This window comes from Thunnus thynnus, chromosome 20 (genome assembly GCF_963924715.1).
Source record: "Thunnus thynnus chromosome 20, fThuThy2.1, whole genome shotgun sequence".
In the NCBI taxonomy this organism is placed as follows: domain Eukaryota; kingdom Metazoa; phylum Chordata; class Actinopteri; order Scombriformes; family Scombridae; genus Thunnus; species Thunnus thynnus.
In genome coordinates this window covers 21,573,688-21,596,916 of record NC_089536.1, presented here as the reverse complement: position 1 = coordinate 21,596,916, position 23,229 = coordinate 21,573,688, and the positions used below count along the sequence as shown (strand labels likewise).

Genomic DNA, 23,229 nt, shown 5'->3' with positions numbered 1-23,229 from the left:
AATAATATGAATATGAAATAATATGAATTTCCATGATATCAAACTAATTAAATCATTCTGAGACAAGTAGAGATATGTATTTTTTTTTACACATTCTCACAGACATTTTCTAACTATTTTAGACACTTATTATTTCAAGTTTATTCATCTTATTGTGAGTAGAAGAAGAAGAGAGAGGGACACACTCAAGAATGAATGCGGCTTGTCCTTTAAATTTTATGAACCTAGAGAGGAGAGTGAATGGAGATAGTTCATCATCGGCCCATATATGGAAGATATGGGTTTATCCACGTCAACACTGGGAAATAGGACAGTTGTACAGAATATCTTTACACTGTGATACACGTCAGCCCTCAATAACATGCATCTTAATGTGGGCAGTATGTGGATGTATAAAGAACACAATAGGCACAGATGTTCTTATGCACGTCATATGCCACCAGTGTCTGCTCCCTTTCAGATTTCACAGCTAATTATAGCAACGGCTGAAGAGGATCATGGGTACTAATATTTAAGACCAACTGACACACCAAATTGACAAAGATATGTCAGGAGCATGTGCCTATTTTTTATGCTATGGCCCTCACATAACTCAATAGATTATCTGTATCTGTGCCGATACTGACCTCATTAAGTAGATAAGCTGACGGCAGGACGTGACTGATTCACTGCAAATTGACTTCTTAGTTACTTTTATTACAAAACTGCAACATTATGAACTGTTTAGAACGATATAAAGACAATTTGCACAAGTGCAAAAACAACGTTGGTGTATCTCCAGTGATAGTATGCATCATTTACAATAAGTTAAAGCCTAATGTTACTTAAAACATGGAAGAATAACCTAAACCACTTCCACACAGGTCAGGTGTTCTGAGTGTTGTTTTGAGTGCATCTCTACAACAAAAACCAAACCACTTTTACATGTCTCGATGGTTTTCTTTGGTGCAGCTCAAAAGACATTATCCTCACCATGCCAAACAAACTGAGTTGAAGGATCAAACACTCAAGGGTTTGGGAGAATACGCTCCAAACACGTTTGGTGTGAATAAACCTCAGATGTAACTTTTCACTCAAACTGAGTGATTAGAAACTGAAAGTTGAAGGGGAAAAATAGGGGGGGGGAAAGTCTCAGGAGTCTAAATGAGACGGTTGGATGCACTCAGTCCTCCGCCTCTGAGGAGGTACGAGAAGAGAAAGATGAAAAGGCAGAGAGGAAGAGATCTTTTCATCCCTCAGAGTGAGGAGAGAAGAGCAGAGGGTGAGAGGAGGCAGAACAATCTTGACACTTATTAGCCTGCTGCACTTCCACTGTGTGTGTAGGGGGGGTAGTGTTCATGTGTATGTGTGTGTTTGTATCTGTGTAGCTCTGTGTAAAAATGTGCATGTCGGAGTTCGTTAGAGAGTGTGCATGCAAGTGTGTGTTTAATTCAGTGTGAATTTGCGTGTGTTACAGGTCTGACAGCAACAATAATGAAATCCTGAAAAATAAAAGAAAAGTTCAGCAGCAATGAAGACAGAGCACTCCATTTGTCTTCCAGATTTAATGTTAGTATCAGCTTCAAAACAAAGTACTCAACATATAAGATATTTCTCTGTTTGGGTCCATTATGGTGATTTCAGTGCACAAATGTCCAGTTACACCTCTCTACAGAAAATATTTATCTATCATACTTCTCCAGTGTGCTTCAGATTTCTACTTCAAGCAATATTCAAGTACATGTTGTCACCTGTATGAGTGACTGAAGGCACTACATATAAATAAATATCACTCCAGAGAAGCTCCAAACATCTTCACTATGAAACATCCAGGCTATGACTTGAAACATTCAAATTTACACATTCAAATTGCATAATTATAATATTAAAGTCTTGCTCCACAAAATGTTTATTGCTTATTGCTACTTCAGTTGGATGTTCACAGCTTCATTGTGCAGAAATGTGTATCTGCAGAGCAAATTGTTTTCAAATTAATCTGCTGAATGAAGAAAGTTTCTCTTTGCTCATCTTAAATCTGAGTTTAAGGCGTGTACCCTCAAGCATGATTTGTGACATCGCAACTGGTTTGGAGCCGGTCGTGGTCCAGTGTGCAACTTACACAAACGTGATATGGAAACTTGAAGCCTCCAGCGCACAAACACTGAGAAGTGACTTTTTATGGAGGTTGAAGACATCTTGTGTCCAGCAGTTAAACTTTTTAAACTAAAATATTAACAGATACATATTACATATTAATAGATTCTGGATTGTTCAATGGCGGTATAAGGTAATTCAATTTATTTGTAGAAAAACCATGTCAGAGTATTACTCCAAGCAGAGTATATGAATATGTCTTTAAGCAAGTGCAGCTAAACTCTTTTATAATTCAAAACACTTAAAAATATAGCTGTGTTCTGTTAGGTTATGGTGTAGGAGCCCAAAAAATAATACTGTTCCAAGCAAATCTCAATCTGCCTTAAACTTTTCTAGTTCAACATAAATGCCCAAAGCAACATAAAAATAACAGAATACTCTCATCCAAATGAAGCCAGGTTTAGAGAGGTAGATATTGCTCAATTTCAAGGACTAACCAGAAAAAATCAGGTAAAGTTCAGCAACCTGGAGCTCAGTTCATCTTCCAGATTGTATCTGAGGAGTTTAGGTGGACGTTTCCCCCTGAAAAATTGGGCGCGACTGGTCCGATGTTAAATTTTCCACCTGGGTGCTGCTTCAACTTCATATTTCTCTGAACAATAAATATGGAACTCTCCAAAGTCCTACATGAGCCAACTGCAGATGGAGCCTTAAAGTTTCTGTCAAACCCCCAGAAAGGCTGAATAACCAATTAGCATCCAACTACCTCAAGTCTTTCACATCTTAATCTCCTGCTCCTTGTCTTTTACATATTCATGGGACAGACGTTGGGTGTTTTCAACTAGTTTTTTTCCCACTTCTGTTTAATACACTATGGTGACAGGTGGAATGTTTTTTAATGAGTTGCCAAAAATTGAAAAAGAAATGCCAAATGATAGCATTAGAGAGGAGGGTGAAAATCTATTTTGGTTTTAGAAAGCTGCAGTCTTGACAGAAGGGAGAAAGCCTGTAAAATAAACAGAGGAAGAAGTAAGAGAAAGTGTGAGGGCTAGGAGGGTAAATGGAGAAAATCAACAAATACGCTTGTGACTTTGTGTGTAGAAAAGACAGACAGGCGGAGAGAGGAGGGAGAGAGAAGGACAAACATGATTTGATTGGATGCTATAAACAGAGAGCAGAGTGGAGAGGCAGAGAGCTGTAGAGTGGTTTTACATTAACTGCTTGGCAAAAGAAAGGACCTCAAAAACCCACCCTCTTCTACCTATCAACAATGTTCTTTTTGTTCACTGAAAAAGCTTTTTGGTGTCCCTGCTGCTCAATTAGGCAAACCAGCACTCAGATTCAGCAACATCTATGTTGGTACAGGAGTGGCTGTGCTGGAAAATGATTGCAAAACCAGAATTTTTTTTTTTTTTTTTTTCAAAAGACAGTTCCCCATTTGTTTTAAGTGACTCATATTTACTTCCCTGATGATTCATATTAATGAACATTCATATGATAGATATCTATCTTCATACAATACTCACATGCCCATATGTACACTTCAACTGCTATTGGTCGCTATAATTATTCTTGCCATCTATCCTGGCCCTGGCAACTACACTATAAAAGATGAAGGACAAAGTCCACAGTCGCACAAACCTGTGCAAAAATGAATACAAAGATCATCCAAAGTAAATATGAGCCTCCAGCAGTCTGAGTTAACCAAATCAAGTGGTTCAAGTATCAAATTATCTTCAAACTTACACTTTTATTAATGCAAAATTTCCTCTTTGGTTATTCTTGTTATACTGTGGTGGAGGGATATGTCCTCATAGTCACTTGTAGGTTTGTTGCAGGAACTGGCTCAACACTCAGATGTGCTCAGGCTGACTGCAGAGGGATTCTTCTCTTTATGTTTGTTTGTACACATTTGATTGTTTGAGAGTTTTTGCAGTCTTTGTTTATTTGACACAAATGGCCAGCGCAGTAAACAGTACATGCATTAGTCCTAGCTAGCTAACAACACCAGTATTCATAGTATTCAGTCATGTCACTGACGTGGAGACCTGGAGGGCAAAACACTGTTCCAACATAGCGGCCAACAGTGGACACTCCATAGAACTGCAGCACAGACCTGTCAATTTTCCATCTGTTTCAAGCCATGAATATTTAGATCACCTCTCAAAATCAAAGATATGTGAACAAACTAAAGGTTTTGGGCACTTGAGATCCATATACAGCACCTGCCGCAGTATTTCAATCACTAAAAACAGCAAAGTCCCTGCCAGAGCTCTACTTTGGTGAGTTCTCCACAGAATTCAATAAAGTCATCTTTTCCTAATATTTTTTTCAATAAAAGTTAATTCATCACTGTTTAGATTTGTCACGTCACAGACTTGTTACTCAACCTTTTTCTCAACTTTAGTGCCGTGTGATAGAAAGGGAGACAAGACTACAATTAAAACGTGCCATGTAGTTTAACCAGAAGGCAGGAAGTGTGACTGTGTCAAACGTCCAAGCAGCCTGCCACACTCACCCATACAAACCGGCTGTCTCTCTGCTGAAGAAATTGCGCTATCCTGTGGCCTATAAGGACCCAAACAACACAACGCACTCTCTCAGGTATTCACATCCACTTTAAACTGGATGAAAGCAGGACACAAAAAAGTGGAAATCAGGCTTTCCAAACAGGCTAAAAGCAACCACAAAAGTGTTGGGGAAAGTTTTTAATACAGCCTTAAAATACTCCTTTCACAGCATTGTAGACTTATCCAAAAACACAAAAGTTTTCAATCAAAACTAGTAACTTGAAAACAAGTAACTAGTTTTATTGTATATTATCATTCAAGCGGCTGTCATCTCATCTATATAAATCTAAAAACCTTTCATCTTTGTTATGGAACACTGGAATCGATCTCTTCCACCTTTCTGGTTGGCTGCTGTGAGGTCAACTGAATGTTCGGCTGTCCTGCGCTCACTGAGCACAGTCAGTCCGGGAACCTGCCGCCTCAATGAGCAAGGATGAGTTCATATCACTGAGGAATATTGGCAACTATCTTCTATAAGAGCGTCTGCCCAAAAAGTTGCTACAAACTCTTTTTTTAAGAGAAAAATCCATTTAAAAGGTCACCAAATCTAGAAAAACGATCGCTCTAACTTTTACAGCCTAGTCATGCCATGAAGGGATCACTGCATGGCCAGTGTAGATAGAAGGGGTGATAAAACAACATACAAATATTTAATCGTACATATGGACATGTGAGTATCGTATTAAGATGGACTTGAAAAAAATACAATCATTTTTTATTAAAGAAGGAAGAAGATGTGAAAAGACACTCCAGTGATCATATTTGCACCAACACACTGTCTGATGAACACAAAGTCTGCTCCATTTCTTTCTCCTCCTCAAACATTTTGCAGGCTCGCTGACACCGAGTCTACGTCAGATTGATTTTTACTTTACTGTTGTGAGAATCTTTTAAACAACAAAGCCTCCGTGCTGTGAGGAGGCTTTCAGTGATTTAATGATTCTTCTGTGGCCTCTGTGCACAAGCACGCTGGTCAATACCAATAAAATCTGTCTGCGTGTGTGCGTGCTTGTTGATATATTCGTGTGTGTGTGTGTGTGTGTATGGTGTGCGGGGTGAGCGCCAACGTGCAACCCAACAGCGTCTTTGGTCAACATGGGTTATGGTGCTACTATAGCAGCTGTAAGGCCTTGATATGAGGTTGTTAAGGATTCAAGGGTTTAAAGGCGTCAGGCTGCTGAAGCATTACGACTATATTTACAAGCGTGCAATAACAGATACAGTATGAGTAACAGTTTAAAAAGTCCATTAATTTGGTGGTGATTTGGCTAATTTATCCGTTATTATTCAGTAGATGTTTAGCATATAAACTGTGCAGCATGATCATATCGGGACACACCAGGATTTGGGCGCTTCTAGTGCACCTGATTATGCATATTCTTTATTTTATTTAATTTCTTTATTCTTCTTATTCTTCTGAAACCTACCATTATGGATGCTACAATGAGTAATAATCAAAGTCCAATCAAAAACTGGGATAATGACGTGCAGAATGATTGCAGCATTGAAACTAAACAAAACAAAAAAACAAAACAAAAAACCAAAATGAAACAGTTGGCATGACAACCAGTAAAGCACAAATGACCTTGACCAATGAGAAACATGAACAAAATGACAGATTATATAGTTATACAGAGGATATTGCAACTCGCATCTCAACACTAATAACAGAGGTTTCTGAGTTGTTTGTGTGTATAGCATGTGCACCTGCTTTGTGTTTAATTGTGTATAAGCGCTTGTGTGTATTTGCGTCATGCGTGAAAGCGGTGTAGCCTTGACATGTTGACCGTGTGCTGCTCTATAGATACAGCGTTCATATGTGAAGGTTTTCATTCCTCATTGCTGTTGCATGAAAAGGGACAGAGATGTAGAACTTGTCAGATTCAGACCCTTCATATATTGCAGGCTCACTGTCAGTTGTACTGAACATCACGAACATTTGTTCTCTTTGCTGTTAGCCATGTTGTAAATTGAACGGGATGTAACTGGAGCGAATTGAGACGGGGGCTGAAAATGAAGAACCAGCGGATGGACGGTGAGTTGACGTGTGTCGCCCACATCAGGATAAACTTTTCTTAAGAAAGATACCTTTTCTTTGTTATTGCTGACGTATCTCGCCAACTGATATTCTTCTAATGTAGTTTTTTCCGGAGTACTTTTCTTTATAATGTTGGAAAAACAATTCTGCCGATGTTTGATAAAAAAACACAATTTTAGCACACGTACTATCAGTGCAAGACACACAAAAACACAAATATAAATGCATATATATTTATGCAGAAGCACAGAAACACACATGCATGCACAAAATAAGAAGATGGTGTTGACTGTTTGTATGTTGTCCTTCCAAGTTTCATTCTCCGTTCAAACAATCATTGATTATGTTTGTTTCATCCTTACTTTCACAATGACAATGCATATTTATCAAGATAACTGCAAATGTCCTGGAGTTAAGTTAGAATGAAACGTGAAATGAAATGCACAAAAACGCTGGAATACTGAAATAGAAAGGCACAGAAACAGAACAGGAGAAAAAAAGAAAGCAGCAGTGGCTGTGGTCATGGTTACAGATGGTATAGAGAGTGAAAAGACGAGTGAAAGAAGAAAAGAAAACATGAGAGGCAGTATAAGAGAGTGAGAGATGGACGGTAAGAAAGCACTGGACACACTGTCTCCATCTCTTTATCATCCAAATGCTCTCAAGCCTTCACCCTGAGGCTCTGCTGCTAATGGATTCACACTGTGGGAGACAACAGTGTGTGCTGATACAGTGTGCTGCAGTACCCTCCAATGCACATGTACAGTATAAAGATCAGAGCTGTGTGTGCCACATGTATGCATTCATCTGGGTTAAAGCTCTAACGCACTGATTATTGCACTGACATTCATTGATTCATGAAACACAATAACTACCTAACTTGTAACCAGTTATTAAAAGCTTTAACCCTAACTGATAAATGCTCCACTCTGTTCACCAGGCAGCAGCTAACTTTGTCTGTCCCTTGGTGCTGGGCAGGCAGAGTACAGTGGATTTATTAGAGCAAAACGCTCCCTGCTGCAGATGAAAATAATGCTGTGACAGGGGCGAGACTGAACCAAAACAATGAGCTGAAAGACTATAATCTTAAAAAGTGAAAAGTCTTCTTATAGTCGAGGACTAGACATGCTGTTCACAAGATCAGACATCCTTTTTGAATGGAGAGTGTACTGGTGTTAATGGTGTTTACAGTCAACAAATATGTGCTACAATTCCCATTCACTTCTATTAAAACCCGTCTGACAGACAAATTCAAGCATCTGTTTCCTGTTTCGGTGTGATGTCCAGCAGACTGCGGTGGTTATACAGGTCAGAGTTAACCTTTGTTCAACTTTGACTGAGCCAATGTGCTCGTCCAGCCACTAGAATCACTGCTGCACTGTATTTGGAGCTATAAAATTATATATGACGAGTGAAAATGAGTCAAAAGTGTGTTCTGACGTCAAATGCACCATGGCCTGAATCATCTGTCTAACAGCCAAGAATTAGGCTACAGCTCCAAAAGACAAAAATAATCATTTTGACTGCTTAAACGAGCCTGACAGGAGAGTGTGTGAGTATGTGTCTGATAGACAACATACACGACACGACATTCTGCCGTGGAGGAAATATTTCACGTTTCATGTCTCTTGTCCTTGAATTAGTTGTATCTCAGGGAAACTTTTTCAACAATACTAGTGTGAAAGTGTGTTTTTCCAAAAACAGGTGTTGGAAAAGGGGAGGGGGGGGTCTTTCATATCATCAATCATGACATATGTGTGACTTTACCTGCCTAGGGACTGTTACTTGCCTAGGGACTACAGATGGAAATTAGCATTTTTTGCTAACTCTGGCATGTTTACATCTTGTATTGTATACTGATGTTCATTAATGTTCTCTGTCCCTATCAAATAAACAAATAAAATAAAAATAAAATAAAACACCTACCTCACACACCAAAGTCACAAAATGACAGGATCATGGCTGTACTGTTGACCTACTCTGAACAGGTGGGTGGGCTACAGTTGAAAAAAGGCAGTAACTCATTATAGTGCACTGCTGGATTGCGTACAAAAAAAAAAAAAAAAAAGTATAAAACAGGTGAATGCAGAAAAAAAATCTGCACCTCAGGGGGAAAAGCCCAAAGGGTGTGGGTGCTAATAATAGGCCTGCACAATCTGCACTTCAATTGTTGTAATTAGAATTGATTAACATTAACAAGCCCAAATTGCCTTTGTGTGTGTGCTTCTCACAGGTTGTAGTTCAGCACTGTGCTAAACAGGTGTGCCCTATTACTCCACTGCAGGGATTACAGCTCATATTATATTCACCACACACACACACACAGACACACACAGAGACTGTCCACTAGCCACCCTCTGTATCTACATCTGCCTCTGAGCCTCAGAGCTGCTTTTTATGCTAATGCTGCCATGTGTGTAACTTAAATTGCTACCTGGCTGACCCCTAATACAAGCATAAATCCCTCTGTGGAATTGGGTGTATGCTAATACATACAGAGAATATAATAAATACTACATATAACGAAACACGTGATCTAAGAGACACTGGAGGAGGAGATGGATTTGTGTTAGTTTGTATAATTTAGAGGAAAATCATGTTGGGATAAAGAAGATTCATCTTCTGAGGCAAAATTCTTCTCTCCATAGCAGAGCTTAATATTGGTAAATTGAATTTGTATGGCATAAACACACATGACCAATAGAGGTGTCACATTGACCCCTAAACTGACAATCTGGCATGGTAAGAGTGGTTGTCTCACCAAAATGTTATAAAACTACACTGGTGTACAATTATGTTGGTCAAGGGGACAAACCACTGATTTTACATGTCAAAGTTACTGTAATTTAGTAATTATGGTTAGTACTAATTAGTCTGTTAAAACAGTTGTATAAGGTCTTCTGGAGCTTTACAAAGTCTGAGAAAGTAAACCTGATGAGCTTGAAGTCAACACATTTCTAACTGAAAACCTGCACTGAAAACTGTCTCATTAAACCACAGAGATACTTATCCTGTTATAATACTGTTATTTATATATTATTATTATTATCAATGATACAGGTAGAATTTATTCATCACTAATGTATTAGTTTCAATGGAGGGATGCAGTTAGGGTTAACCATAAATATCAAAAGATGAAAGAGATTTGCTTATACTGTGTGGGAAAAATGACTCATAAAGAGTATAGAATTTGTAGCTTTCTATTGAAACAATAAGAGTTTTCACCCATTGGGTTAAGGGATGAAAGATCATCTTTGCTAAATACTTTACTAATAACACTTTGAAAAGTTGATTGTAATATTATATGTTTTGTATTTATGGTCATTTACATTTCTCTTACAAATGCCATTTAAAAAAAAATGATGGTAATGCTGTTTTGCATAGTTAATATCTTTGGTAATCTATAAGTCACACATCAAGACTGATTAATATAAACTGTAGATATAAAGGAGAGGGGGAGGCCGGAAACGTCAGCTACAGCATAGCTACTGTTTGGCTAGGTGTGTAACTACTCTGTTAACCCTGTAACCCTGCAACTATAAATCATCTTTTTATATCTAATGCAACTAATTAGCATTACCTTGATAAACTTATACAGCAAAAGTTATAGTTTGTCAAAACACATGATGTAGCTAAGACTAGAGCTGCTGCAGTATTGATTTTTTCCTTACTGCATAAATTAGCAAACCCATTCAAATTGTCATGGTAAAAAAAATAAATAAAATAAACCTCAGATGTTATGAAATAAAAACCTGTTTTTGGAAAAATACTTTTTTAATACTCACACACTCTCCTACCAGGCTCTTGGAAGCAGTCAAAAGTTATTTTCTTCTGAAGTTAGCATTTATAAGACTGTCTGTTTGTCTTTTTGAGCTCCTTATCATCTGTCACAGTGGTATTTGGCAGCTTGACACATTCCATTTCTGTAGTAGAGATGTTGGAGGACGCTTTGGACTCGTTTTCACTCATCATGAATGTATGACTAACACATTCACAGACTTTAAGACACTCACTAGCCTAGCAACATTAATGCTACAAATTAATGCTACTTTATCCATTCAAAGAGAATATCTGATGTTGTGAACATTGTCTAGACCCTTAACATAAGATGACCTTCTTATATTCAGACCAATACGATAAACTTTTCAAATGCATTTATTCCTGTAGTAGTTTATTCTTTATAGCCTCTATAGTCTTAATGTCTATCTTTATTCCAGTGTTGTCCTTAAGAGGCTGACTTTGCAGCAGGAACATTGGTCGGCATTTGGCAGGCATGTCATTCTTTATGTCAAGCCTGAGAAAATAACTAATGTCCCATCACTTGAGCCACTCACTCAGCGTTGAAGTCGTGATCCGCTTGACTCTGCAGTGGGTGTGATGTGATTGCATTACTGCAATAATGCGGTAACTGCACAGCTCTAGTTAAGACCTTCTGTCTTTAAACCAAATGTACTATAGCTTTCATAAACTGTCCAAAGAATACCTTTTATGTCATGTTATATAAGCTGAGTAGCAGATCAGGTTGTTGGATGTTGGTGTGTAATTTAAAAAATAACTGTTTATCCCTTTACATCATCTTTCCTTCTCCTAATGATGATAACCACCTGTTTGGAGAGACGCTAAACTCTGTGTCTGTTTCTCTCTAGGGACGGCTCTTTATCCTCTGTTAATGAAGGCATTTGTGCACCTGGACACACACCTGCATGAGCACAGATGCCCATCCAGGTCATACAGACCCCCCTTACAGGCATATACACACACACACACACACACACACACACACACACACACACACACACACACACATACACACATACACACAGGCTCCAGATGTAAGTGCATCAGGCCTGCCAGATGGCTGTGGAGCCATTTCTTTCCTTGATGTGTAAGACATACACTTTCATAATGGCTATATTCTGCTCTTAACTCTGCTCTGCATTAATCAAAGGAGAGTAATGCATCTATAAGGGACAAGGGGAGTGGCGCCAAATGGGGCAGGAGATGGCTGGAAAATCACAGTAGGAAATGAGCTCACAGGAGACATGCTGCAACTACAGAGAGATGTGTCCATTTGGCGGAAAAGTGAGCTCTAATCTGCACCCCTGCACTCTTCAGTTTTGTCACCTTGCTTCATTTGTTGCCAGTGTGGTCCTCCTCTCTCACTGCCCTTATCATTCATCCCCCTCACCATCCAATCCCTGCTGCTAGTAAGAGCCAATATGGGCTCCTTTGAGAACTTTGGCTGAGAAAGTCAGTGCAGTTGAAAGCCAAAGTTCTCAAAGAAGCCCATATTGGCTCATACTAGCAAATTATATGTTTATATGAAAAGAAAGCATTCGGCAGATTTGACGTTATACTCATCTGTCCAAAGGATCATTGTGACAATCAGACTACTGTGACATACAGTACAGTAAATCTAGAGAACCGTCAAACAGGCAGCAACACTCAACAGCCACTTAAGTAATTTAAACTTTACAGTCTGGATAGTACAAGCAGGCTTTGTCAGCAAGTAGCCTTCAGTTTGTTCCAAGGTTTCTCCAGAGCATCCTGAGCATCTTATAGCCTCTAACCCTCCGAAGTTAAGACTCAGACTGGTTGTAGTGCATAGAAAGAAATGAGGGTCTCACAACTCCTGAATCTTATTAACATAAGCTAGCCACATAAATATATAAATTAATCAAGACTTAACAACTGCATGGCCCATTTCTATCCTCTTTTAAAGGTTTGGTCACATTAGCATTAAAACTGACAGAAACATAATCAGTTCCTTTTGATGCAATCAGTACAGGGGTGAAAAATTGTGCAAATTTTTTGCATGGAGTTTAACATTGATGAAATTTGACACATGAATTTGCATCATTGACCAATAGCATAATTTGTCTTGAAGGTGCTTTGAAGGGAACAGAGAATAAAACTGTATATTTCAGAACAGCAGTCAGTCATATCAAAGAAGTGAATAATGAGAGACAGAGACACAGAGAAGTGACAGACAGACAAGCTTTCCTTACTCTGATGTTGTCGAAGGATGTCTTGTTAGTGACGTCATACAGAAGGAGTAGAGCTGAGGAGACAAAAGAAGAGAGACACGTGAAGTTAATCTGAAGAATTTTAATGTACTTGACTGTCAGTGTTCAGAAAAAGGCAGAGAACTGTGAGAATTTATAATAAGGCTGGAAAATAGGTGAGAAAAACATGAGACAAAGAAGAGCAAAATGGAAAACTTGTGCAACATGCCAGCAACCAAATTGAACATGGTTCAAGGTTGGGATGAATATAATAAAACATAACACAACAGGTAAAAAAAACAGTGGCATAGTGCAGTAGCTCCTTGTACGATTTTGATTTGATTCATCTTTTACTGCCTTATATGTTTTTATACCACCCACATGACTTCTTCATAAAATCCCATATAATACTGTGATGCTGAATCCATCCTTCAGTCTCTTCATTATTTCATTAACGGTAATTAATTGAGTTATTTGTTGGCAATGATGAGCAGGTGTAGCTGTTTTCATTTCCTGCTCAAAACATCACAGTAACCCGCTAATTAAAGATAGCTGTATGACAATAATGAATAAAATTAATTCAGATGCTTTTATCCAGGAAACATTTCTATCATTTTATTATTACCATCTTACAGATGGTAAATACTGTAGGTCTGTTTATTATGTCATTGCTTTCTCCCTTATGCCATGATGCTAAGCAAAGCTAAAGGTCAGTAGCTGCATAAAAGCTAAAGATACTATGAAAATGTGTTGATTATTTATTACTATTATTACCTCCACCACTATTTTCTCCTTGTCTGTTAGCAGGAAATCCTCAAAATCTGTTTCTGGTGCATGCAAAGGGCAATTGTCCTCATCAGATTTACAACAACATTTGTCCTTTGTTCAAACACTTAAAATGACTTGTGATTACGTTTTCCTGATAAGCAACTTCTTATAGCTCTGTAAATAATGACTAATGTTTGGCTGAAGCAAAGGAAGAAGTAGCATGGCACTCTTAAGACCTCCAAGAGGTCATGGCAAAGCCTGAGATGCTTCTGTTCACATCTTCCAACATTCAGCATTTCTTCCTTAACATTGACAAAGTCCTCATACTAGTAGCAGTCAAACAGCAGGAATGTCATGCTAACGTTACCGTCTTATTTTCTATGCTAACGTTACTTGTGTTAGAGGGAGCATCTGTGTTTTTAACCTGTGCTGCCAGTTGATGGTTTGGGACACTCACAGTTCACTGAAATATGTTTCATGTTATCTAGCCAGATAGCCTTTTTATTGCTTTATAGTTAACCTTGGAGAAATTTGTTTTGTAATTTAGTTCCACTGTATTATGTTTAACACAAGCTTTGGAGCTTACATAAAAGGAATTCATGAAGCAAAACTTAAACGGCTCCCACTGTAGTTGGGCAAAGTGCTGAGCTCTAACATTACTACAGCTTTAGTATTACACCTGACAACATAACCACACATGTGCATTGTAATTACCTCAAACTGCACCGTGCTGCCACACAGGGTAATATCACCTCAGGTATTTTTTTTAGCACAAAATGTAAAGCTCTGTCAGACAGAAAAACTCATTACACCTACGTTGGCAATTGTAACTCATTTTCTCAGCTGGATCAACATTCACTTGGAAGAAATAGCCTAAGCCTAATTACCTCCATAGCACTTCTACTCCTACTGCATCTGCATCGCTCCAACCATGTTCTCCTTTACTTACATTTAACTCCATCATCATCTCCCTGTCCCTCCTCTTCACTTTCCCTCTCTGTCCCCGACCCCTCAAATATGGCAGCATTAAGTCAATCTGTTTTGGATTAAGTCCTCTATTGTTTATTCCAGCCAGACAAGTCCGTGAAGTGTGTTTAATGAGTTGTAATCACCATGAGCGAGTCTGGCTCTGTCAAACTACGAAAACACACAGGAAAAAGTGAGGAAAGAGGGAGGTGTGAAGAAAAAGAGATGGATGGAGAGAGGGATGATCTGCCCTACAAGTTAATTTCCTCTCCCTTGGCACCTGTGTTTATCAGCTACGAGAAGACCAGCGTAAACCACAAGGCTTTCCTTCACCCTCCCCTAATCCAATTACATCTTGCCAAGAGCACAAGACAGACAAAGGTAGAGAACTTTGTCACAGTAGGGACGCAGAGAGTTTTGTTACCAGAGGCAATTACATCGTGGTTGCAAAAAAGTCTGCACAAGACAAGAAATAACAACTTTAAAAGATAGAAAAATCCAGACTAAAGGGCAGAAGTAGAGACAGACCCTTCTTTTTTTCCTTTTTTACTGACCCTCAATTTTAATTAATTGGAGTCCTGCATTGACTTTACCTAAATTTGAGCCACAATGGTCAAATTAGTGCATATACTGCGTCATCTTTGTATTTGCATTGACTTTATATGTGATTGCATCACATCTAAAATTTGCAGTCACTCAGAACACACCTTTAGTGAGGAGGTCATTATTGTGAATACAAAGCGTCCGACTTTGAATTTGGAGACCACAACTGCATCTCATCTCCCACAAACATTCATTGTTGATTTCGTCTAACTATGGAAATGATCTCTCCCTAACCTTCACCGAGCAGCTTTAGTTACAAAAATTTACCAAACCAAGGTGACACATCAGAAAACTTTCACTTAATTTGTACCTCATATGGGTTGCTTAGGAAGACAAAAAAACACAAAAAAAAACTTATTTTGTCTTTGTGGTATGAGTACTTTCTGGAATTTCATCAAGATCATTACAGGTTGAGGTTTAGGCGACTTCTGGGTATTATATCATGACTTGTTTCTCATATATACATAGTATATAGTATGTTCAAATAAAAATAAATGAAATAGGTTTGTGATATATGATGTTTAATCCATGTGGTCTGCACTCATTCTTGGAAATAGAACAATACAATAGAACAATGCAACTTTCACCTCCATGAATGACCCAAACGCAACCCATCAGACCACCAATATTACACACAATATTAACTATATGACTTTATGAGCCACTAAAACCTTGACTAGCAAAATTCCTGCTGGAACCCCTTGAGAAGGAAGGAAAAGAGTGTGATGGAGTGAACTGATCCATAAAGAGCACTGCCATCCATCATCTCTCAGATGATAATCTCTGTCAATAATCATTGGCTGACCTTGGCTGCTCTCCTTCCCTTGAAAATAAACAAGCAATCTGTGCAGACATACTCACACAAATGCAAATACACACAGGCCTGAAGTACACTGTAGAGTTTCTTGACTGTTGACTTTTAAGTTTGAAAAAATAATGATCCTAAATTCATATTGTCCTCAAGTAGTTGACTACAACCCACAGCATGGACCAGTGGTTGCAGGAGTCAGGACACCCCACAATACACATGTACAGTACATAGGATAATGTATATCATTAGCTTAAACAACTTTATAGAGTAACTTGTGACATTGTGATATTGTAATAAGAAATGACACAAAATTTGGCTAGTTATATGTTATTGGTTAATAATATAGTCATTTCCATTTCATCTGCTATCTTTATCCTAACTTCAGTACAATTAAGAGGGTAAGATTGTAATTTTTAATCCACTACATTTACATAACTATCTATAATTACTACTAGGAATGTGCAGAGAGCCCAGTATTTGTATTTGTATCTATATTTGTTGAGGCAGAAAAATTATTTATATTTGTATTTGAATAAAAGTGGGAATAGGCGTAAAAATCAATTTTTTGTATTTATTACACTTTTAATTTTAGGATATTAAAGTGTTAAAATACGTGTTTATGAATAAACTATCTTATAAAGGAGGTCTCTACACCAGGTCTCAAACTCAAGTCTCCCAGATCATAGACGACTGCGCTGACTACTGAGACAGCACAGTGTGTAACATGTAGGGAAGAACTTCAAAGGTGATTCTTGCTTTGCACTTTTCATTTACTATGTATTTTTTACAACCTAACTTTGTGGAAAGGAGAAGGGGAACAACAGGTTATGGAGAGTCCCTTGGGAGCACTTCGCATGTGTCAGTAGCTCAGCTTTATCTCTGGGGAACACCCCACAACTCCGGGAGTGATGTCCAAATTAGGAAATGTGCGTCATGTAGCAGGTGGATGTGACTCCCCTTGTTGAGACCTGCTGATAGATGTAACAGCAGAGGAGAGTAGAGAGACTGAGATAGTGATGTAACAGACCTGTGTGCTGGTATTTGACATGTTTCTTTTTCTTCCCAAAAACAAATAATTTTTAAAATATTTGTACAAAATAAATAGTCGTAAAAAAACACTATTTGCTTTGCCGAATAACATATTTTTACAACAAGAATAAGATTTTACATATACAACATGATCAGCCAATAAAAAAAATGATGCATTGCTATACATTAAACTACCCAACAGTATATTACATTTTTTTCCACCTCAACCAGAAAACATGCTTATTTACTTTCCTGCAGCAACTCAGATGAGATGATCAATATCCTCTCATATCTGATTGGTAAATTTGCAGCTATAGCCGGGAGACTGTTTAGCATAAAGACTGGAAAGAAGGGCAAATAACTAGCCTGGCACTATTCAAAGATTAAACTCTAACCCTAACCTTTAGTCATTTGTTTAATCTGTACAAAAACTAAGATGTAAAAATGACACACTGAGGTTTTACTGGGAGTGGTTTTACTATTTTTGGCCAGCTTCTGTTTGTGTACGGATTAAACAAACAAGATAATAATATTTTGAGGCATGGTACACATATTTTTACGCTAGCTGTTTCCCCTGTTTCAATTATTATGCTAAAATATGCTAATCCCCTGCTAATTCTTGCTTGATATTTAGTGTACAGTGGAATAAACATCATCTAACTTTCTGCAAAACAGCAAATAAGTAAATAAATAACAAATACTTTTACTTCAGTAAAATATTATGTGTTGAACTCTGTCATGGTGATATTTTAACTCTAGTAAATGACCTGAGTGCCTCTTCTGCCACGGCTTATAAATGATAATTTCGGAACTGGGACAGAAATTAAGTTTAAAATGGGGTTTTAGAAGTGACTTTTATAGGCTGAACTGATTAATGCATAATAAAAAATACTGCCAGAATATTTCCACCAACTTGCAAATGGCAGCTAAGCACCAAGAGTCATTCTTCTGATCCTAAACTGCCTGAAATTTAACAGCACACCTATGATTAGTCCACACTGATGGCACCTGCTAATAACAAGCCAGTGTGTGAAAGTGTGTTTGTGTGTGTGATATATATGACTGATGAGCTTCACTTTATTCCTTTGGGCAAGTTGCTACCCCAGCATTGATGTTACTGTAGGACAACATGGGAGCGAACGTCTGAAATTTCTACCCCTCCATCACCTTCATTATTCCTGTGACAGTTCCAGCAGCAGTTGTCATTTCTTCGTCTTCTCCTAGCTAAGCACGGCCCACAGGGCTCTATGGCATCCATTTTAGAAAGGGGTGGATCAATCAAAACGACAAGCGATTTCTATATTCCCACGGCGTAGTGACACCTGATTCCATTAGTATTTGGAGCCTGTTTTTTCAGATAAATGTTAAAGAGACATGAGCAGATAAAGCATGTGGGATATGATAGCTTAAGATGATCAAAATTGCCAAGATAGACAATAAGTTTAATGGAAAGTAGGGATATAAGGTGGCAGATGCATGCAAATGTGAACACACACACACACACACACACACACACACACACACACACATACCCTTTTGAGCTTCCTCCCAGCTCACTTCACACAGATGCCCAAGAATAAAGCCTCAAAAATGCCTTTGACATTGACCTTGCACATCCATTTTAATATGCAGGAAGCTAGTAAAGTGTATGAGCCTGTGTGTTTGTTTGTGTGTGTGTGTGAGAGAGAGAGAGAGAAAGAGAGAGAAAGAGAAAGAGAGAGCTTGATGATGGATTGCACACCTGAAACCTTTCCCTATAGTGGAGCATTATAATTGTTTTGTTTCTTAATGCTGTTTTCTCTGCATTATCCCTCCTTCCTTCCATCCTCTCCATGTACCTTCCCTTTCTTTTCCCCTCTATCTTTCCCATCACTTCTCTCATCCTTTCACACTTCCTCTGCTCATCTCTTGATCATCGTTTCCTCTGCCGCTGTCCATCTTCCTGTCTTAGATGGGATACGTTTCGCCCCCACAAGCTGCTGCTGATTGCGGCCCACAGTCACTCATTAGTGATGAAAGTAGTAACAGAATAGAGAGAATAAAAAATGATGCAGGCAGGATGGAATGGGGCAGCGCAGAGCAGCGACATAATGAGCTAATGACACTGATTTAATAAGAAATCGCGTCTGTGGGTCCTACAGCTGTCATTTGTCACTATATCTATGTTCCTGCATCCCCTCTGTTGTAGCTCGTTGCAGCCATGTCGGTGGCATTTTGGCATTGACAGTCAAGGAAAGTTAGAAGTAAAAGACAAAAAAATAAAAAGCTAGGGGCCCTATTTTCATGCCGGCGCAGGGTATGAAGCACAGTGACATATTTTTTTCCTGGGGCACATTGAGGGTATTTCCTCAACTGCACCGGTTTGGTATCTTTGTGACTCACCATGTACCACAGTGGCATCATGTAGTCCCTCTTCATAATAGGCAGCAGTTGCAAGCATGATTTCATTTAATGACTCAATAACTACCTTTGCAAGACATGAAGTATACTGTGAACTTTCTATGCTGTCACTCAGAGACCAACGTTAGCAGAGTGGAGCAGCGATCAGCAGTAACAAACGAGACCAGCTGACCAACACACACTGCGGTATAAAACAATGTAAGCCAACTCAGAGGTGAAGAAAATAACTCTGTGCTCAGTCTTTCACCTCAAAAACCCTGTGCCTGCTCAGTGTCTTGGACAGCTATGGCTTTCCCCCCCGAGTTAACGGTACAGCAGAGAGGCTGTTCTCCACTGCTGGAGACATGACATTAATAACAACACAGAGCAGCACTCTGCCTCCCCCTCATTTTGTTGTTCTCATACAGGCAGGAGATTGTAAGATGCTTTCAAATTAATTAATTCATCAATTAATGCAGTAAACTTTTTAAAACAAAAAGGCTGCAGCCCATTTATCTTGTCAGCCAGTTCTGTTTCATATTGTATTTCAGTGGAATAAGGACACCAGTGAATGGTTTGGCACACAGTATACTGGAGCAAGAGACTGAAAATAGTTCCCCCTTTTCTATTCATTCAATCGAGAATCAGTTTGAATTCAGAATCGATTCTGAATCGAATTGGTACCCAAGTAGCATGATAGTATTGAATCAGGAGATAAGTATATCATCCCAGGCCTATAAAATCAACACCATCATTCCTCACAACTTTTATTTTCCATCTTTTTGTTCCACCTTGGGATAAAATTTAAGCACGCAACACTCTAAAGGTATGCGTACAAACTTTGTGTGCACTCACCCTCACTTGTACACAAAACCCCAAGAAATTTGAACTCCATCACTACTCTGCATTTGAGGATAATCTGCTATTGCTTTATAGAGCAAAAGATGACAAGGGGGCTGTTCTTACAGATAATGTAGATTTTTAAGTTGTTTTTGCAACTGGAGTAGCACATTGGCTGAGCTTCAGAAATGTGTTTCCACATGTAAATACATATTTAAATGTTATGGGATTTGGGTTACCAATGTTTCAGATTTATTTCTGGGAAATCACTTTTCCCCCCTCAGTTTGGAATATTGAATGGTACTAAATACTACAGTGCCCATCAGTCTTATACATCAGCGTACTGGGAACAAAATACTTGTTTTTCATTGTGGTTAATATGATGAGGTGTTATTATGCTATCCAGCACTGAGATGGAGCAGGACATTTTATAGTCTGAAAATAATGGCTCTCTGGTGGACAAACTACATAATGGCAAAATTGTTTTAAATGACCTCAGACGCATATTTGCCTCGTCTGTACTGCAATTCCAACCATAAATGCTGATACTAATATACCTGTGATAAGCTACTGTATAATCAGTGGATTTATCCATCAGCTATAGCTAGTTTCAAATATGGTCAGAAACCCCTGGTAATACCTCTTAGATTTACACAAAGTCAGAGTGAGTTACCCCTCCATATTCTTGTTGCACCTGGGTTGGTGGAAAGGTTTAAGAAAATCATCCACCAAAGGGCATAATTGTCTTTACTGTCTAATTTGATTACAGTGATTATCCAGATGAAATTGACAAAGACATTCACTATCAACACCGTTAAATTGAACTGGTGTGCAGTCCAACGATACTCAGCCTCATAGTCATAACACTCTCCTCACCTCCTGGTAACAAAGAGGAAGGATGACGACCATTAAAGGGAAATGAAGCAGCCAAAGCACCTTGTTTTGAACAATGCAACCCTTTCAATCATATAGCACCATTTGGAGCCGTCATCTGTGATGTAGCCATTACCCATTCCATGAAATCTTTTAACTGTCACTGTTTTTTTTCTTCAAATTCATCAATTTGAAGAAATAAGGTAATAGGGAAGTTATTTGGAGGATTTTACGCTGAGATGCCTATCATTTGAAAATGTGGCATTTATGTTACAAAGTGACTTATAAGACAGAGTTAAAGGTAGTTATGGTTTTTCAGGGATAGTGATTCCTTAGAATTATAATAGTTTCACCACTACATTAGTAACAACATGACCGCACAGCATTTGTCATGACAGATAAGTGCATGAAGGGGTTGGTATAAAACCACTCACTCTGTTCCATTACCTGAGCACACTTAACAACCTTGAGCTCCATTCTTCTTTAATTCCTCCAATATTCATTTTAGTGTGCTGCCTTCTTCTCTTGAGGCATAATACCACTTCATTACAGGGTGAGTTTCTATTGAAAGCTCCACAATGATTTCTCTCTACAACAGTTCACAAAATTTACAGCATAGTACCCCGGCATTGGGGTCATGGTTTGGTACAGCAGGGAAAAAAAGAAAGGACAAAACTATATTTTGGTCCTTTATTTTCAAAAATGTAAACATCCAACAATGGGTCATTGGCCGTAACTGTTATTGGAACAGTTTAGTTGTGCTTCATTGGAAACTATTACTGAAACAGTTTAGTTTTGCTTCATTGGAAACTTTTCTGTTTTGTTGCAAGGAGTCAGGACACCTGCTGACAGCTGTTTTATGATGATTTATGGTCGCTCAGACATGCTCTTCTTTCTTATGACGTGCTGTCCAAACACGTCAAATCAAATGTGTTTATAGTTGTTCCAAACGGCATTCACTCAAAGGCGGAATGACAAGCCATCACAGAGAGGGGAAGGGGGCAGGGGAGACGCAATATTGTTTAAATACGGGGATAACCGTGCATATTTGATGATAGCAGCAACACTAAATGAGCATGGGTAATCAGGGTAACTTGGCTAAGCAGGCAATCATACATCCATGAGCATGCTACCCATATGCTACAGCTAAGTGGAGCACTGCTAAAACATTCCAGGTGGAGCTTAAGTGCTAGAATTACTGTTCCGCACATCAGAGTAAGTGGATTTTTAAACTTTGTGACAGTAATTGTTTGGATCAGTGAGCATACCGAACTGAGGAAAGTCGCGTACCGAACCAAACATCCTGTACTAAACGGTTGAGACAAATACCCAATCCCTTGCACCCCTAGTTTTTATTCATCCTGCCCTCTTTCTCTACATTAGTTGATTCGTGACATTTGCCTTTTGTCTTCACAATGCTTCCAGGCCCAGCCAAGCTGGACAGTGGTGAAGGCTAGTTGTTTGCATATTTGAACTGCTCTCTCACTGCTTTGTTCCTCAGGACCTAACGTTTTCCTTTCTTGATTTAATAAATTACATTTATCTTACCCAATATGTCCCCATACTCTTTCTCTCACACTCATGCTTGCATCAGGTTTATGTCTCTATCCCCCTTTCTTGTCTACCCCTTCGTGTTACTTGTCTTTCCCACTGAGTCTGCTTTTCTTCTTTTTTAACACCCCATGGTTTTGCTCCATGCTGTGGAAATGACAAACTGTCAGCTCCACCGGGGGAAAGGGAAAAAAAAAAAAAAGTCTGCAGCTGGTTCCTGGACCCAGCTGGACCTCCACAATTCACAGCGCCCTCTGTACCAGATGGGCCTGGCAGATTGCACTGGGCTCACTGCACCCACCAGCTCATTTACACTGATTGTCTGGATCTTCTTGCGCTCTCATTAAGGACTTAATGGCAGCTGAGATTGGGGCCAAAGCTGAATAAAACAAACATCAATTGCTGTCCAGAGGCAAAGTAACACTGTGGAGACATGCTTTTTTTCTTCCACAAGAACTACTGATCTTGACCAAAGCATTTGCTGCATTTAACCCCTAAATACTGCAGTGTTTTTGAAATGAAGGTGCCCAGCAGCAAAAGGAAAAAGCAAGATCTTATTAAAAGAAAATGTTGGTTTGTTAAATGTTTAGTATTATTTTCATAGTCCATCATTTCTATCAGTTATTATAACATTGAGTTACAGTCACTGCTAGGATCAGTGATCACCATTTCAGTATTCCCAGAAACTGCATGCATATTGGACAAATCTGCACCTCTGGATTT

The 23,229-nt window shown here is 38.7% G+C and overlaps 1 protein-coding gene across 1 annotated transcript in view; it reads right to left on the bottom strand.

The window, feature by feature from the left end:
* Nucleotides 1–23,229, bottom strand: part of LOC137172196 (ras-related protein Rab-26) — a 93,264-nt gene that overhangs the window by 23,514 nt on the left and 46,521 nt on the right. The window contains exon 5 of the mRNA XM_067576493.1: nucleotides 12,690–12,742. Coding sequence (XP_067432594.1) covers nucleotides 12,690–12,742 — 53 coding nt within the window. The remainder of the gene's footprint in view (nucleotides 1–12,689; nucleotides 12,743–23,229) is intronic.